General features: G+C 38.7%; 1 protein-coding gene across 1 annotated transcript; it reads right to left on the bottom strand.

Moving 5' to 3' along the window:
• Positions 1-656: 656 nt before the first annotated feature.
• MKI67 (marker of proliferation Ki-67) lies at positions 657-19,808 on the bottom strand (the record flags this gene model as incomplete). The annotated part of the gene is made up of 15 exons (XM_079535955.1): positions 657-808; positions 1,934-4,999; positions 5,527-5,602; positions 6,702-8,017; positions 8,796-8,924; positions 9,065-9,236; positions 10,044-10,159; positions 11,858-12,278; positions 12,968-13,200; positions 13,492-14,958; positions 16,425-16,503; positions 17,396-17,465; positions 18,209-18,324; positions 18,404-18,485; positions 19,717-19,808. 15 exons carry the CDS (start codon positions 19,806-19,808, stop codon positions 657-659), a joined length of 7,587 nt encoding a protein of 2,528 aa, XP_079392081.1.

Below are 19,808 nucleotides of genomic sequence, written 5' to 3'. Positions count from 1 at the left end.
AAAACTACATGAAGAAGTAGGTTCTCAACTCTGCTCTCAAAAATGCACTTAGCTGCTGAAGCTGGATTTTCTTTCTGCATGTAATATGGTAATAGAAATAAATACACGTTCTTACTTACTTCTAAGAATACAAAACACAGGAGACTCAATTTTTTTTTTTACAAATTTAATGAATTACAAATTTTCCCAGTAAAATGCACTTCTTTTAAAAAACATTTCAACATAGCAGTTTTGCTAATAAATCTATAGGTTTTTTTTTTTTTTAAAAGAATATTTACAAAACTTTAATGAAAAATAAGACTTAAGCACATGAAACTATGCAGCAAATAGCTTACAATTAAATGGATTGTAAAGCAGCACAGCTTCCTGACTGCTGTACTGATCAAAAGAAGAAGGGGATAAATACTATTAGAAAGGATTTATTTTTATATTTGCCATTCTGCACAAGCACCCCATGGTTTAAGAACCACTATACAGACAAATCTACTAAGAACAGGTATCTATGCTGTATCTGTAAACACATCAAGTGAAGCACTTCTGTAACATCATGATTGCTTTACAAAACCTGAATTTAACACCCGAGTGCAATTCAATTCATGTTAAAAACTTGTTCAATTACTGAATTGTTTCTAAAGTTGCTTCTGAAACTGTGAAGGCTATTTTCTGGTTCTTGCACTGGTTCTTGTGCTTGATCTTGTTCTCCTGTCTGTTCCTCCAGGATTCCGAGTTGCTTTTACACCCGTTCCGTCAAGCTCTTCTTTGGCTTTGTTTCTTCTTCCTCTTTTGGGTGATCTGTTTTCATCATTATCTATTTGTAGACAGAAACGTCAATTGGAAATTTATATTATAAATGAAACATTTCATACAAAGTCAGTGTTCAGTCACACAGTTTTTCAAGAAATCCCCAGTGACCACATTCCAAAGATCACATCCATGAATTCAACAAACCAGCTACAAAACCCACACTTCTGCACATCCAATATCCTTCAAGATAGATCCCCATGGACTTACAGCTATTCCGGAAAGTAGGTTAGCATTAATGAGAGCACCAAAACCAATTAGCTACCATTTCAGCTAAAATTCATTCCACCGATACGCAAAACTAAAATACAATGCTGGAGAAAAATCCAGCAAAAATGAATTTATAGGAAGAGTTGCATGGCACACCTACAGCTAAGTCGGGCTTTTAACTGTAAACAAAAGACTGGATCTCTATGTAAGAACCTAGATAGCAGAGAACAACAAAGCTGCTCTAAGAGATGAGCATCAAGCCAAACACCACACAAGGAAACCATCATTAAACCCACATGGGAAAAGACAACCTCCCCAGAAAAGAAACTATCCAGGCAGGTAGGAAAGCACCAGTACAGGTGACTCATTTGGGATGTACATATAGCAGAGTCAGGAAGTAGAAACTAACAAATAGCTAAAGAGAAGCAAAAATTTATAAACGGAGAGAGAAAGATGGCTGAATTGAAAAGCATGTTACATAAAGGTTACCCAGAAGCTACAGATGCAGGAGCAGGAATTCAGATGATATTTAGGAGAAAACAAGCGTGAACGATGGATCTTAAAGATGCAATGCTCACGTTATGCCATTACCTGCTACTCCTGCAGGTCAGTTAATTGCCATATTACTCTAAATTGAAAGTTGCAGATTGAGAGAGAACATGCACGAGGGCATTTGAATATCCCAGTAGAGAAATACAAGCATCACGTCCATAAAAATCAATTCATCCCACTTAGGAAAAGCATCTTTTTCGAATAGGATAACATAGCTGCTCTTTACTTAAGAATTCTTGCTGTATTAAAGAACCACTCTTTATCTACATTAGCCTATGGCAGTCTGCAGTAATCAGATCTTTACACACATTGTTCTATCAATACCCAACTTAGCTACACACAGAAAATAGAAAGTAAATTGTTGCCTCACCTGATTTTAACTTTTTGGGTGCTAAGACATTGAGTGCTGGCAATTGACATTTTCTTCTGCGAGAAGTGGAAGCTGGCTGTGGAGCAGGGCTAACCTCTTTCCTAGGCTGCTTGTTTTTCTCAAAACCAGTAGATGCCAAACACTTATTTTGAGTTCCTGAAGTGTTATCATTTTCTGGCAAGTTGCCCTTATCATGGAGAGAAGTAGAAGGAGCTGCCTTTGATTTGAATTCTACCTTTTCCCTCTTATTTCTCAGCTGCCTACGGTTTTCCTGGGATGAGTTATTTTCCACAGATGTAACTTCATCTTCATTAAGATTTCCCTTTTGCCTTCCGTTGTTGCAGAAGGTACGTTTTTCCCTGAGAAAACTGGAACTAGTATACTCAGATTTGAAAGAAACTGGGTTTTTTCTGCCCAATCTTGATGGATTTTCTTCTGAAGATGGAGTTATTTCCAGAAGCATACTCTGCTGTTTCTCTGGGGATTCATTCTTACCATCTTCTGGCAAGCCCTGAAGAGACCTAGAGTTAACAGGCTGTGAAGTGTTATTTTTTGTCCTCGTGTTGCCTTTTGAAAGATCCATTTTTTCTTGGGAAGCAGATTTTTCAGAAATCAGGTTTTTAGCTTCCCTATGATTATTCTTTCCACCACTTTCCTTTGATAAGCTGTGTGTTCCCTGAGCAGAACTTGTGGCTTCTGACAAGAAGGTCACTTGATTCCTCCTTCCTCTTCTCAGCTGATTTTCTTTCAGAGATGAAGTAACAGTTTCTAAAGGAACATTATCCTCTTTAGAAGCCTCTTCTCTAACACTGCTTGCTGGTTTTCCTCTAAGAGAAATTGAATTAGTTGTGTGTGACACCAGAGCTTCTTTCCTTCTGCCCCTTCCTAATGGGTTCACTCTTGTGAGGGACACTGATTCCAAAGGCTTATTTTTTTCTCCATTAGTATTCGCCTCTTTATCACCATTTTGTGACAAGCCACACTTCCCCTGGAGAGAAGATGAACTTTTTGCCTCTGCTGCTAGATCCATCTTTTTTCTTTTGTCCCTTGCTGATGCATTTGTCTCTGCCTGCAAAGTTTCATTTCCCAAAGCTGGATTTTGATCTTCTTTCACAGTCATCTTTTTATCGTCACCTTCTTGCAACCCACGTTTCTTTCTGACAGAAAGAAAACTCGTCACTTGTGATGCTACAGCAACCTTTCGTCTTCTTCCCCGTCTCGGTGGATTGTCTTCTGCTGAAGAGGGAGTAGTTTCCAAAGCTGGATCGTGGTCTTTTACAGAAGTCTCATCTTTACCATGATCTTCAATTAAGGTCTGCTCTTTTGAAAAGGTAGAACAAGTCGCTTGTGGAATGGAATTAACTTGCTTTCTTCTGCTCCTCCTTACTTGAGAAGAAGGATTTTCTGAAGTCTCTTGCTGTTTGCAAGTCATTCCTTCCTCGTCCCCAAGTGAACTCCTTTTTTGCCCAAGTGCTTTGGAACTGGTTTGTTCAAGTTCAGAATTAACTTTTCTAATTCTACCTCTTCTCCTCGTAGAGCCATTGTTTTGTGTTTGATTCTCTTGCAGAATTTCAGCTTGCTTTGATTTTAGTGCCTGTTCATTTTCTGTCTGCTCTTGATGGCTATGAGCACCACTGTCACTGTTTACAGCAGTAACTGTTGTGACAGATGTGTAGTTCTGGTCTTCTTCTATTTTGCCTATCTTCTTTTCATCAACACAGCCTGAAGGCTCTTTGGGAGCAGATTCCTCCATTTCTGTTTCTGATTTCAATTTGGGTGTTATTAGCTCTGAGCTGTCTACATTTTTAGCAGATTCATCAGTCTTTTGCTCTGAGGAGGCCTTCTTGCCTCTCCTGCTCCTAGTTCTGTTTGTTTCTTGCACTGTGCTGTTTGATTCCAAGACTAGAACAGTAGTTGGCATTTTGTTTGTTTCTCCAGGAGGTGACTGTGATTTTAATCTCCGAGATGCTTCTGTTGTATTTGCCTGAGTATTTTCAGCTTCATCTCCCAGAGACACTTCCCTCTCATTTTTGGTGGATGACCGTGTTTCAGTAATAGTTTCATCTAAAGTGTCCTTGATTTTCTGAACGTTCTGCGTATTTCCAGGTGCCATCCCACAAATGTTAGATTTTACTTCTGTCAAGTGTTTTCTAGCATTTCTTGAAGAGTTAACTCTTTTTTGTGTTATCTTCATTTCAACTTTGGCTCTGTTCTCAGACAGTTCTGTTGGAGCAGTCTCAAAAGCCCGCTCATCCTCTTGTATTACCTTTGCAGCTGGTTGTTTACGAAGCCTCCTTGCTGTTGCATGAAGCTCCTCTGAAGAAGCTTGCTTAACTTGGTCATTCTTGGCTCTCCTTCCTCTTTTAGGGGCGATTGGTTCTTCTGCATTTTCTACTTTTCTCACTCCTCTAGCCCTCTTTCTAGGCAGTAGAAGCATTTCTTCGCTGTCTCCTGGACTGGCTTCATGAGGTGTGTTTTCAGAGTTTTTAAAATCTGTCTGCAGTTGACAATTTTCATTTTGACTGTTCCTAGATGAACTTTCTGCCTTCATGCTTTGAACATCATCTTTTATTGATACGTCACTGATGATAAAATCCTGCAAAGCCAGTTTCACAGTTGCAGGTTCTTTTTGTAACACCGAAGAATCTTTGCCGCAAGACTCAAGGCTCTCATCCAGAAGTTTTAACTCCTCTGCTTCTTTCCTTTTACCTCTTCTGGGTCTTTGAGTAGCAACACGCATTCCCAAAGTTGAAACAGCTTCAACTTTTTTCTCATCATTATGTTTTGAAATGTTTTCTTCCACCACACAAGCATTTGTTCTCCTTCCTCTTCCTAGATTTTTAGCTACTGAACTTGAAGTTCTGACCTCTCCAGTCTCTTCTTGGAAGCTCTTTTTCTCCAGTCCTTGCAATTCTTCTAAATTTAAATCCTTTTCAGTCTGCTTTATTGAAGCAAGATGTACAGTCTTCCTCAATCTGCCCCTGGTTGGTCTCTGGGTAGACTGGTCTTCACTAGTTGACTTCCTCCATTGAGAATCTTCACCTTCTGAAGTATTTCGTTTGCCTTCTAAAACAGTTTTTTCACCCCATACAAAGTTTTCACATAGAAAAGAGCACAAGCAGAAGTTAATCAGTACTATGCCTGATAAAAGCATTTATGAGTTTTTCTAGCAGAGTGGTCTTGTATATTTCATATTCTTAATTAAAAAACAGGAAAGTGTGGTGATAATTTTAACAGATTCTAGCCAGCTTGCTGCACCAAGTTGTTTTATTTGATACTGATAGCCTTCAGATGAGTTACTGAAAGTCTTTGCTAAGAAAGGTGATTTTAAATGGTGACCTTTTCATTAGTGTTTTTTATACACTGGTATGTCTGGAGATGACACCATTACTACATCAGAACATTATACACCTCTCCACCAATAGAATTTCAGTTCCAGTGAAATTCAGCTCTAGGAATTACTGCACACATTTCACGAGCTACTTGCTTTGTATACTATATAATTTTGAGTTTTTAAAGCATGTGTTAAAAAACTTCCTAATAGCAAGTATATTCATTACAACCATTATTAAAATAAAAGTATTTATACGCACCACGTTCAGGACTGCAATTAGTAGAAGGACGTACAGTATCTTCTTGCTTAGGATCCATAACACTTACTGACTTGACCTAGGGGAATAAACAATAATCAATAATTCATGTCTGACGGGATTGGAAATAGTGAAGCTAGCCAATATAAAATTAAAATAGTTGGGGAAAAAAAAGGTCTTGTTGAGTATTCTTCTCATAAAACAAAGTTAATTTAGTATAGTGACTGTATCCATATACAATATTAGCACACAAACTGAATTTCATATTTGTCATCTGAGCGAATGTAGCAGTTTTTAAAGTGAAAGACAACACTGTACAGGTTTTTTAAAAAGTGCATTCACTAAATTGGCTGAGAAGTGTCAAAATAAAACCCCAAAAGAAAGGATACTGATGCTGAGTCATTCGATGTTCTGTAGCATTTTACTGCAGTTCAGCACAGACAAGCACTCAGCCCAGTGATACTCAGTGTTTTAGCTATGGATTCGGGAGCTTACACAAAAATCAATGCTAGTAAAATGCACAGACAAGAGTAATGAAGCTGTGTAAAATCAGAATGGTAACTCAACGTTACTTCAGTAACCACATGGACAGAGCTCCTTCAAACAAAATACAAGCAAATGTATAGCATTATAGTTCTCTCTCTATAGTGCGTCCATTCAGCAAGCAATGAATGAAAGACTTATAGGAACAATGAGCTATCAAATGACCAAGAGGTTTCACAGTATTTTGGCAAAAGCTTAATATTTTTCACGTTTAAAGAAAAGAGAGCTTTAATATTTAATCTAGAGGCTATGAAGAAGCTGTACAAAGAAGCATATATACTTTACTTATGAAAAGGAAGGCATAGTAAGAATTTGACTATACTACATAAGTAATGTAAGGGTGCTATAAAAAGGAAAAAAAAAATTGTTCCTTTATATTTGTACTAAGCTACATCTTGTCAAAGGGGGGTCAGACTTGCAAAAAGCTTCCAAGGAAAACACAGGTTGCAATCTTTACTCTTCCCAAATTACCATGGTATTTTTCGTCTAGAGGTTGCATGCATGAGCTATTTTAATCAAAATATGATGCAATAAAACATGAGGTAGTATTAATGGCCCAGGGGTTCATTTCAGCCACAGACTTCAAGTCTAAATAAATTCCTTCCAAAATAGATAGATAAATAAATAAGCTTTACCTTTGTTTTCTCTGGTGTATCAAATATTTCCTTCACTCCAATGTAGTCCATTTCAAACTCAGTATTTTTCTGTCTGGGTTCTGCCATCAGCCTACTCAGACCCACAAAATCATCAACTGGGTGAGATTTCTCTCTGGGAGTCTTCATTAATCTACTAATACCAAATACATCTTCTATGGGTTTAACTTTTTCCTTTGGTGTCTTGAAAATACGGCTGATTCCAATCATGTCTTCTACCGGTTGGGATTTCAATTTTGGAGTTTTCTTAATTAAATTAACTCTTGACACATCTTTTAATACTTCTTTTTTTTGTATTGGAGTCTCCAGCAATTTTTCAGAGGCGTTTTCATCTGTAATAGGTTTTGACTTTTGCTGTGGGCCTAATAGGACCTCTGCTGGCTTCAGCTTTTCTTCTGGGGTCTTCATGAGCTGCTTGATGCCCGACAAGGACTCCACAGGCTCTAACTTCTGCTTTGGGGTCTTCATGAGCTGCTTGATGCCTGACAGTACCTCTGCTGGCTCCAACTTCTGCTTCGGGGTCCTCAAGAGCTGCTTGATGCCTGACAGGGCCTCTGCTGGTTCCGACTTCTGCTTCGGCGTCCTCAAAAGCTGCTTGATGCCTGATAGAACCTCTGCTGGTTCTGACTTTTGCTTTGGAGTTCTCAAAAGTTTCTTGATGTCTGACAGGACATCTGCTGGCTCTGACTTCTGCTTTGGGGTTTTCAAAAGCTGTTTGATGCCTGACAAGGCCTCCACTGGCTCTAACTTCTGCTTTGGTGTCTTCATGAGCTGCTTGATGCCCGACAGTACCTCTGCTGGCTCCAACTTCTGCTTTGGGGTCCTCAAGAGCTGCTTGATGGCTGACAGGACTTCTGTTGGTTCTGACTTCTGTTTTGGTGTCTTCATGAGCTGCTTAATGCCTGACAAGGACTCTACAGGCTCTAACTTCTGCTTTGGGGTCCTCATGAGCTGCTTGACACCTGACAAGGACTCTACAGGCTCTAACTTCTGTTTTGGGGTCTTTAGAGGCTGCTTGATGCTTGATACAACTTCAACTGACTCCAACTTCTGACTTGGAGTTTTCCTTTTATTTGGTGACCTCATTTGAGATGCTTGTTTCTCTGGATTTACTGACACACTATCCATGCCAGTATCTTCTTTCAGCATACTTTTTCTCTTTTCAGGAGTTTTGGTGGATACTGCATCAAACACAGACTTTAGAGACTCTCTCTCTCTCAGAAAGTAAGAGATGTCTTGAAAATCCTGTTTTTGTTCTGAAACATCTGACGCATTTAATGGCGACACCATCATCTCTCCTGAAATAAAAGGTAGGTTTATACAATTTGGAAGAAACAAGAACCAACCAATAAAAAACAGTAAATCTAACCATACTAACTGCTGTATAGCTAAGCAGAAAACAGACTCAGTCAGTCCAAGCATTCTAATAAGCTAAAATCCAATAACGAGCTTCAGCAATTAATTTGGTAATTATCATTAAGATAATCAGCTCCTATAAGGCACATCATAAATCTAAAACAATGAGTAGAGGTTACATAGGAAACCAAGATTTATCAATCTGATATAAAAAATGATTTTATCAATGCCTCTTCTATAAACATTGGATTATTTATTCTTATTTTTTTCTTTTGCTAGATGCTCATCTTTACTAAATTCTTAAGAAAACAGAATTGAACAGAACTGTGATGAATTCTAAGCTACACAAGGACACAATGACTGGTATGCAATTAAAAAAATACACCTACTTCCTGTTGTAAGATGTTGCCATTGGACAAAGTCAAGTCCACAAATAACCAACTAAAGAACTGCCACGCTTCAACAAAAGATTTGCCTGAAGCTACACTTTATCATACAGAAATGTCACACTAAATCCAAATACTAAAAAAATTAAAGCCTACAAGAAATTACTGAAGCTACAAAACGTTTTTTTAATACATTACAGATATTAAAATCTAGTTGCAAAATATCTTGTCTCTACACCAAGTCTGTCTAGCTCAAGACTGTTCGCTGTCTCAAATAATTGTAGACACTATTACCTTACACGTACACATAAGTCTTCCTTTCCAAACAACATACCAGATTCTTCAGGAGTTTGCAGATCAGAAATCTCCATTGTAGTGAATGGTGGTGTAAAATCACGAGCAGTGGTCAAAGCTAAGTTTTTTCCACCCTTATTGTCTGGTGTTTGAAACATCTCGGTCAGTCCTATAAAACACATTCAAAACAAAACAAAACAAAACGCATACAGTAAAAACAAAACCCACACATCAAATCAAACCAAATCAGTATCAGAAAACCCCACAGTTGACAGAACCAGTAACAGATTTTAAGATTTCACAGCTTACCTGTGAAGTTTTCATCCATACTCATGTTCTGTTTCAAGATCGGATTTTTTACCACTTTAGGGACCTTCCCAGCTGTTTGAACTGTGGTGGAGTAAGCTCTACCTACAACTATTGTAGCAGGAGACTCTGCATGACCTGTACTAAAATGACCTTTTATTTTTCTTTCTGGTGCCTACAGCAAGAAAACAAAAAAACAACACCAAAACCATTAGTAAATATTGTATATTTAAAACCAAATGAGAATCGTGCAAGACTGCCACATATTTATTGGCCTTGTTTAGTTAATAAATGCTGTTTGTTCAGCATACAGAAGCTGTTAAATTGCAGCTAAACTAAAGGGTTAGATCTCTGTGAAATACAGCTTGTATCTTCTGTTAGAATTTGAGGGACTGTGCTCAACGAGCCGCGTGACGAGTACTCTTAGCTTAAGGAATGCTCAGAGATTACCCTGAGAGTGCTTCAGTCTTACTCCTTTTCATCTTCACAGAATCAACTATCTAGTTGATCTATTCAAGGTCATCAAGTCCAGTCATCAACAAGAAGTGTTTAAACTAAAATAGACACTCGTCCAAATGGCAGTACAGTTTGACTGTAGACCAAGGGCAAATACTTCATCCATCTACCCAATGTATTTGGTTATTTAGACATACTCTTACGACGCTTTGATTACCCTAAGTTCACTTTCAGTTAATGAAACTCGTTACTTATTTCACATGCTCAACATAGCACAGAACCCAGACGCTTACCTAGTCCTTAACTACTGCTAGCACCTAATGGAGCTCACCAGAAAGAATAACTAGACATGATTCTTGACTTCTTCTTACAAGTCACAATATTCTTACAAGCCATGAAAAAGACACCAATACCATTTAACATCTTCCTAAAAACTTACAGACTTCAAGCTTTTGTAGCAAAACACCTACAAGCCTTTTATAGTTCAGCAAACCCACACCCTTTAAATAGCAGTATAAGAATATACCTTTGGTGAGCGTGTGATTTTCCTTGCTGGTCTTCCTTTCTGAACACATTTTTTGACAGCCTTTGCCTGTGGTCTTGCAACACCTAATTTAACCACTTCCGCCCAAGTTTTTGCAACTAGAAAACAAAACAGGAATAACAACCTAAATTCTCAGCCATGTAAATAGGAGTTCCTACCTATTTCTTTACGATTCCAAAGGATTTGCGGCAGTCAAACATCAGAAATCAGAAGTTGTATCATCTGATGGCACCTATACTCAAGTGCTGCGTGAAGACACTTCCAAATGAAGATGCTATTTCAAGCTGAAGCTTAACAAGCATCCAGAATAGTTTTGTTTCCATGACCAAAGAACAGAAAGACTTACACAATGTCATACACTACAGAACCTGGAACTGAAGGCTGACCCGATTCTGTCTTCATACTTTTCATCAAGGAAATACTTTCCCCAACAGAAATTTGCCACCAGATTCTCAGCCCTGCTCATTATTATAGCGGAACTTTTCTTTGGCAGAATGAGGTTTTAAGTCAGGGAAATGATTTTTAAGAGAAAGGTACTGATTTTTCCTTCATCACTTAACCAAGAAACTTTGTCATCATAAAATTATGTATTTATACTGCTTAGAGCATTTAGGTACATGTAGAAATTCTGCAACTTTCTTATACTACCTTCATCACATGTCTCTGAAAATTGCCATGGTGCAGCTATCATTCTGTACACAGTAATCAGGAAATTAATCACAGCTGTGTAATAAAGCTGTCAGCTGGCAAGGCACCTGCCTCATTTACTGCAGAAATGGCAACAAGAAGACTTTAAGTAAAGATAAAAAATGGGAATGCCAGTTTTGAAGATATTCTGAAGATATTATTTTCTTGTCAGTTACTGTGAAAGTTAGAGAAAGCTGGCAAAACAAAAATCAAAAGCTGTCATTACTAGATGTGCAGAATATAAAGACGAAAGCCAACCATACAGGGAATTATCTAAAAAAAGAACTGGGAAGACAAAGTTCTCCCAATTAGACATCCAAAAATAAAAAAAATAATTGAAGATAATGGTGTTATTTTCATTTTACAGAAGAAATTGATGCACAGATACTAAAAACCACTTACATACTAGAAATGGAGTGAAAAAGTGTCAAAAATTTGTGAAGAACTCTTGCTGATAAGTGAATGAAACAGACAAAGCGACTAAAAAAACCACATTTTGCTTTCAGCAGCATTACTGAGGAAGGCCTGTGATTGTATCTCTATATAGTGCAACAATCACTGAGATACTGAATGCATACTGAATGTGTAGCTCACTCTAAAAATGCTACTACAGAAAAACAGATTTAGAAGAGAATGATAAAAACTACCAAATGAATGTTGGGGGAAACTTTAAATTTCACCTTGAAAGAGTCATCTGGACCTACTTCTTCAAATTAAAATGACATCCTGTCTTAAAGTATCTTCACAAACATTACATTTTCAAGAGCAAGTCTCAGTTTTTCCAAGGGCACCAAAACTATTTCAACCAACATTCAAATTTGAAGGACCCGACGGCTCATTACAGTTAACCTATCAAACAAAACCTTAATTCTACCATTTATAAACTTTGGAGTATTAAGATTTACATTTAAAAGCTTTAGTAATTTATTTTTATATGTAAGAGAATGTAAAATTTTGCAATTTTCAGATGTTTCAGAAAATCCAAAATCAGAATACGTGACAATCATTGATGACACGGGTGTAATCAATTAACAACAGGTCTAATTCAATATTGCCACCATTTTTTGCAGTATTTAAATTCGTATTAAAAATTAACTGCAGAAACAAACCTAGTAAATTGGCACTAGAAGCACCACTTCTTCTTTTTGCACTGAGTACTGCCACAGCCCCACTTCTCCTCTTCATGGGAGTCTTCTTCAAAGCATGTTGTGATCTTCTGGTTAATTTGTTAGGTGTAGTCATCAAAAAGGATTTCCCATCTTCTTTAACATGAGCAGATTTAGGTGTTTGCTCTTGGCCAGCGTTTTCCTCCTTTGTACTCATATCTTTCACACCTGCATTCTGCTCTTCTGCAGTGGGGGATGGAGTCGTTATTTGAGAAACAGAGAAACGTCCTTTTGTGTAAGGTGGAGAGCTTAAAGTAAATGCTGGTGTTGCTTTTCCAGAAGCAGAGGATGAGCCAGGTGGGGACTTCTGTGCCGACACACTTCTCGGTGACATTTTTTCTTTCTGCAAATGTACACTAAGTTCCTGATAGAAAATAATAGAAGTGAAAGACAAGTTACTGCACAAAGCTCAACTACAAATGAGCTCTACTTATCTGAAAAGTAAATACAGTCCTACAAAATATCATGAGATCATTTGAAAATCCTTAGACGTTACTCTCTAAAAAGAAAACACGTAACAGTGTTTAAATTTCAGAAGTCCCATTCAACTGAACAAATTAAGCAACTTTATTATTCAACTCAAAACAGGTTTACCCAAATCAAGTACCCTACAAAGTTTTACCAGCTTAAAACAGCAGCAAAACGTTTTCCAATTTCTGGCAAAGCCACGTAACAGTAGTTAGCACATTCTGCCAAACTTCTGCTCTAGACTGTGGCTATTTTCAATTCGTTATAGCAAACTGGTGCTGGCAATCACAAACACACAGAAATAGATGTATGAGAACAAGCAAAAGCACAGGAGGACAAGCACAAAAAAGCACAGGTAGACAAAGGTAGACTGCACCCCTTCCTCTTAAGGAGGAAGTTTGCCGATTAAAACTTGCTATTTACAAGAGCCATCTTAAATTGCAATTACTATGTCCAGTTCCAAACATATACCTAAACAAGACCTATTCTTCATTTTGAATTCAGTTTTAGAAGCCTTTGAATTTCTAAATTCCATCCATGTTAATTAGCTTAGCAACTTGATTAGCTTTAGCATTTGACATTTACCTGTATAGCAAAGTGCTTCAGTCCCTGGCCCTTTTTCAGGACTGCCCGTGGTGAGTTTCCAAACGGTAAGCTCAGCCTTGCGGGAATGGCACCTTTTTTAATGGGCGAGTTGGGAGGCAAGCTTTTATCAAAGAGTTCTGGACTCAGATGACCACCAAAAGACACTCTTTTTCTTTTTCCTAAAGGCTGAGGTAACAAATCACCACTTGTCCTCTTCTGAGATTTCCTTTTATCTATAATAAATAGCAATAAAAGAAAATGACCAAGAAACAAGGAAGTGACCCTGTTAAACAACATAGAAAACAGCGTTTGTATGTGCATTTTGAATTTGGAAACTTACCAGATGGTAACTAATTTAGATACAAAATTTTACCCAATTGAGTTACCCACTGTGTAATTTTAAGGTCAACTACATGATAAACACCTTAGAATTAATTCTGTATTCTACTTAAGCAAAGAAATTCTAACACCAGTAGAATTTCCCCAATTCAGTTCTAACAAGGCATGAGATTAAACCTATTTACCTGGTTGCTCCTCAGTTGACAGGCCAGAAGTATTTCTTTCTGAAGGAGTCTCATTCTCTTTTGGTACAGTAGCACTTCCAGAAGATCTTTTGGATGATAATCTGTGAGGTCTTAGAATACGGGCATCTGCTAAATCCAATTTTTTTTGACATCCCTCGTTGGCCAGCTCTTGGTTAGCTTCACTGTCTTTTCTGTCTGCAGTCTCATCGTGATGTTCTTGAACTGCATTCGCCTCCAATGCTTTTTCAGCTAATTGTCCAGAGGTTCTCGTCCTTCCCCTTTTTCTTCCAGAGCCAGATTTCTGACTAGCAGATGCCAGCTCTGATGTGAACTCTTCTGAAGTTGATGTTTCTGAATGGACGCTTTTGTTTGCTAACTCATTACTTTGCCTGCTTTTTCTTCTGGGACTCTTAGATGCTGCAGGAGACCCAGAATCTCTCTTTTTCAAGTTAACATTTGTCTGATCACAAATTTCTGTCAGCGTGTCTTCTTTCACTGATTTTCCTGGTGTTTGTTGTTTACTACTTCGCCTCTGTTTTAAGCATTTATTTTCTGCCAAAGGCAGTTGTCGGCGGCTATCATCTCTGCACACTGCAACTTCCCCTTGAGTATCAGCTGAAATTGATGAAAAAGACTCATGTTCGACCAACACATCTCCTCGAGTTGATGGAGTCCCAATACTTACAGAATCTGTACCACACACTTCTTTGGCAGGTGACATGAAGCCAGACCGAAGGCTCTTCCTTCTGGGCCTTGGTGTAGACAGAACGCATTTATCGCCTTCTGAAACATTTGTCACGTTAGCTGCTTGTGTTAGTTTCTCTAGTATTACTGCAGAGGTGTCCATTTTATCTGCATAACTCAAGCACGGTTTCAGTGAACGTGCTGCATTCCCACTGCTCACCTTACGGGGCTTGGGTGTAACTTCAGGACCTCTCAATTTCCCTGATGCACTTAAGTCCTTACGATCTTGCAGATGACTTCCCTTGCCATTATCTTCTGTCATCTCCTTTGAAACAGAATTTTGAGGAGTTTTTGTAAGACTCTTCCTGGTAGCATTTCCTACAGTTGAGCTCTGACTCAACTCTGAATTAATTACATCTTGATTAATTTTACATTCTTCAGTATTTTCATTTACATCCATTCCTTTTCCTTTAGTTGTGCTTCCCAATTCATAAACACAACTTGGTGAAATTTGAGCATTTGGTTCTAGCAGAACACTCTTCCCATCTTCTTCTCCAGTTTTTTGAAGTAAGTTTCCTTCTTGTAGAAGTCTTCTCCCTTTAACCTCATGTTTCAGCTTTTCATAGAGTTTACTAAAAGGAGACATTTCATTTTCCTTTATAGCAGGTTCTTGTATTTTGCAAGAATTGAGTGCTTGTAGCTTAGCTGGTATGGCTTTTGAACGGTTTTCCTCTGTACTTTGTTTATTTTCATCGGTGTTTTGTTCTTTGCACTCAGCATTATCTACAGTTTAAGCAAAACACGACAGGGAGTTACACAGAAGGTGCAGAAACACAACTGAAAGTTCCTTAAATAGAGATGATAATCCCTTCCTTTCGTCCACCAAGAGTATCAACCAGGGTCCAGGGCATAGTATTGTAAATAAAGCTCTGTTAACAATAGCAATTCTCTGATAATAAAAATCAGTGTCAAAATGTTAACAAATTTTCAGCTGTAATCTGGACTTCATTCCATATACAGATAAGGCAATCTATATTTTCTCTTATTTTCAACAGTTCATACACGTTTCATGGCTGCCGCACGATAAATCACTAAGTGCAACATAAAAACACTTTGACCGGCTTACCACTATTCACTAACTATCCTGTCTCGTGCTTGCAAAGGTGCTGCACCGCTTCAGCTGTACGTTCAGGACGTTACAACAACGTTCCTCTGGGGTAAAGCAAGGTAATAGAGAGCTAGAAGTTCCCAGATGAGACACAGCAAGTAATTTGCGTGCGTGCTGGAAGCATGAAGTAGCATGTGGCTTCCTTTAGACTTGGGACATTCTAGATTCTATGGAACTTTCTATCTTCTCATGAAAGTATCTTTACTGGCCACAGGGAGGATGGTTCTGGCAACTAACCTGTTTAAGGGCTATGGTTACTCCAAATCAGCACCTCTAGAATAAAGTTGCTTTGTACTACATCTACATAAAATAGGCACTGTGAACTATGATTTCAATCAGCAAAGCTAACTCTGTCTCTCTAGAATTATACCTTTTACAAATTATTTTTAGGAAAGAATACCTGACAAAATTTGTTTGCAACAACATTCGCTCAAAAGCAATCTGTGAACATCTTTTAATCACAAAAGTGACTTTGTGATGTTAGAGCTGTCACTGGAAAGTAAAATGCAGTAATCAGTAGTTTCACACATCTGTTTCAACTGTCATCTTGCACTGCAGTTTCAAAAATTGTATAATCTTTATAAAGCAAATCTGCAAAAAATTACTTAAAGCAATACAAACATATTCTGCTAGTTCCAGCTTAACTGTCCTGCCTGTTTGTCAGGATGAAACTACGTTATTTCTCTTGATAGGACCTTGTTTTTGGTAAATCACAAAGTACAATGAAACAGTACACAGGTGTAGAAGAGTGCACTGTACTCAGTCTTGAAGGCTAAAGTCTTTAATAACATTTTTTTTTTCAGCGTTGCTTTTCCTGCTGATGCTCATAGAGTAAAATAAGGTTGGAAGAAACATAGAATGGCCTGGGTTGCAAAGGAGCACAGTGCTCATCCAGTTCCAACCCCCTGCTGTGTGCAGGTCGCCAACCAGCAGTCCAGGCTGCCCAGAGCCACATCCAGCCTGGCCTTGAATGCCTGCAGGGATGGGGCATCCACAGCCTCCTTGGGCAACCTGTGCCAGTGCCTCACCACCCTCTGGTTGAAGAAAAATATAACCACCCCCCTGTAATACAGGTACAAACCTGAAGAACAAAGACTTTTAGGTCCTGAAGTTTGTTTGTGTAACAGCTCCGCTTCTGCCACCTGCTGAACATGAAGAACCTGTAAATTTGTACAATATTACAGCAGAGCAACACATATTTATACTTTCCCTTCTACTATGCATTGAAAAAAATACTGAATTTATAAACGTGCAAGCATTATTTACTGAACAGCTTTAAAAGGATTCAATTTTAACTGTTGAGTATTGCACAGGTTAGGAACACTGGTAGTTTATACAGTGAGAGTTCAAGCGCTGTCTTATCATTATCAGCTCTGAGTGCACCTGTAGCAGACAAATACATACAGCATATTCTAAGCTCACTTCATTACCAGATGTGGTGAAATAATTTTATTTAAATAGGAAAAAACAGAAGAAAGAAAAGTCTTCCAATAACCACAGTATTCACTGAGCAACAGTATCCCCTCAAAGGGATAAAACAGTAAAAAACATAAAAAATAAAAGAAGGAAACAAATGAAAATAAATTATTCAAAAATAGACTTATTTTGACACTTACAAACTCCTACACTGCATTACTGAAATAGCACACAGAACACATGATTTCTGAAAAAAAGCATGCTTAGTCTCTGTGGCAAACTCCCCCATTTAATGCACAAGGATTCTGAACGCCACACTCCTCATTTCCTGCATCCCGGGAGCTCCTCGAAAATGCTAAGGATTAATTTTTAATAGCATACCTGTATCACAAACATCACAGGCCATTAAGTACTACCTGAAACTGGCTACTCTCAAATTAAATAAATTATATGTATATTAGAAAGTGTTTCTCTAAAGGACTTCTCTTGCATTTCTAAACAGAAAGTCTACCAGCAGTTGAAAAATGATTTCTAACTTTCTAAAAAGAAGCACAAAACCCCACAACAAGCACACAGTACCACAGCTGTACCAATACTGACGTACTTGCAATAAGCAATCTGCTGACACAAAATTACCTGCAGTGCTTCATCCTTTGGAGATCTAGATTGTCTCTTCTTTGGAGTTGATTGGAGAGGATATTCAAATCTGGAGAAAGTATTTGCAAGTAAAATAGAATCATAGAATGGCCTGGGTTGCAAAGGACCACAATGCTCATTCAGTCCCAACCCCCTGCTGTGTGCAGGTCACCAACCAGCAGCCCAAGCTGCCCAGAGCCACATCCAGCCTGGCCTTGAATGCCTGCAGGGATGGGGCATCCACAGCCTCCTTGGGCAACCTGTGCCAGTGCCTCACCACCCTCTGGCTGAAAAACTTCCTCCTCAATCCAACCTCAACCTCCCCTGTCTCAGTTGAAAACCATTCCCCCTTGTCCTATCACTATCCACCCTAAATTCTCATTATTAAGACCAATGCCCTAGTCAGACTGGTCCCACTCTCAGCAATACACACACCGCTTTTAAATGCTTTAACGACAATAGAAACTCTCCTAACATTAGTCTTAGAAATGCTCATCCTGGAAATAAAATAACAAAACTCTCTCTCCAGACAATTCCAGCTTTTTGATTTAGCTTCACATAATACGGAAGCAATAAGAAAGTCTTTCAGCCACCCTGCCTTCTAAAGGAGCTCTATAAGTTGTTGTAAAGAAAAACTAAATAAAGCAGGTTAACTTCCATATCTGAAGCCTCTCAAGTGGCATTTTCATCTGTTCCACTCTCTACCATATCTTCATCCAGCTGCCAGAGCCTGTGCCATAGAGCTCTCAGCACTGCTGGTCTGCAGAGCACTCTCAAGGACCAAGACATTCACAGTGGGTCCTTGACACTCACCTGAAAGAACGATCGATAATAGTTAGCACATCCCCATGTTTCAGAGGTACAGGCTGCTGGAAATAACCACCATTCAGCTGAGTGGGATTTACTGTACTTAAATTAGTCAATATTGCCTAAAAATAAAGCAAATATATCAGAACCACAGTGAGATGCAACAACATGACACAAATGTTGTTAACACAAGTAACCCACCTCCTTGTTCTCATTTACTTCAATTTTACAGTGTTCTTTTGAGACCTGAGGCAAGTGGATGCGAATATCACATTCTGTTCTCCTACAGGTTAAAAGGAGAAAAAGCAGAAAAATGGGATTGCTGTGGAATTAGGATGTCCAAAATTCCAGCTAATAATCCATACAATAGCACACCACATCTGCTAGGCACATAGAACAGGTAAATACTATATTTAGTGCTGACTTTGGTGACTCAAAGTAGTGAGAAAAACACTGAACTAAAAAGAGTAGAAAATGGAATGAGGCAAAGAGAAAAACACATGATCTAAAGCTAAATCATCTTATTAGTGAAACATGTCATTTCTAAAACCTGCCCAAGTACTAACAGTACACAGATCCAAAAAAAAAAAAAAAAAAAAAAAAAAAGGGTCTGGATATGGCATGGCTAAGCACAAGCCTAGTGCTACCCAACTGGCACAAGCGTGAAGCCAGAGATTACCATTAGTATCATAGAATAGGCTGGGTTGAAAAGGACTACAATGATTCCAACCCCCTGCTGTGTGCAGGTCACCAACCAGCAGCCCAGGCTGCCCAGAGCACACATCCAGCCTGGCCTTGAATGCCTGCAGGGATGGGGCATCCACAGCCTCCTTGGGCAACCTGTGCCAGTGCCTCACCACCCTCTGGGGGAAAAACTTCCTCCTCATAGCCAACTCAGACCCCCCCTGTCTCAGTTTAAAACCATTCCCCTTTGTCCTATCAGTATCTCTGTTAATAGCGTCGAACTCAGTGATCTTAATTGACACTGGACATTTTGCCATAGACACCAAGGAATCTGACTTGGGACAGAGTACTTACTTATTTAAGATATCAACCAGTCAGTAAAATGCTGACCAAATAGTTCCAAAGAAATAAAAACATTTTATTCATCGATTCTAGAGCAGCTCCCGTATTCCGCAACCCACGTCTCAGAGAACCAACCAAAACTGCAATTAGTGCGGGCACGGTGAATATGGTTGAACACAATGCATGTGCTTCACTTCTAGAGATAAGAATCGCCCTGCTTGCCTGTCATGTGTACACTACTTTCAGTCTCAGGTTTGCCAAACTCGTTTGCCTCATTTTCCTTGGCCAGAAGCTTGGAGAAAAAGCAGTTTTAGCGAAGAAAGAATGCAAAGCAGTGACTGGTGAATCCAGCCCCAACCCACAGCACCGTCCCTCCCTCAAATATCACCCACAAGCATATAAACATTTTTGATAGCAAGCATCAAGGAGGTTCCAGCAGCACGAAATATGCTATTAGCGCTATTCTAGTACATTCAAAACACGCTCACCTTCCAAATAAACACGAGCTGGCAGTGAGTGGAAAATAAATGCCGTCCGTCCCATTCCGTTTAATGATAATAATTTTCCCAAAAAGTGGCAT

The sequence above is a fragment of the Tetrao urogallus genome, assembly GCF_951394365.1.
Source record: "Tetrao urogallus genome assembly, chromosome: 5".
Lineage (NCBI taxonomy): Eukaryota > Metazoa > Chordata > Aves > Galliformes > Phasianidae > Tetrao > Tetrao urogallus.
Note: the sequence above shows the minus strand (reverse complement) of the source record. Positions and strands in the feature narration are given on the sequence as shown.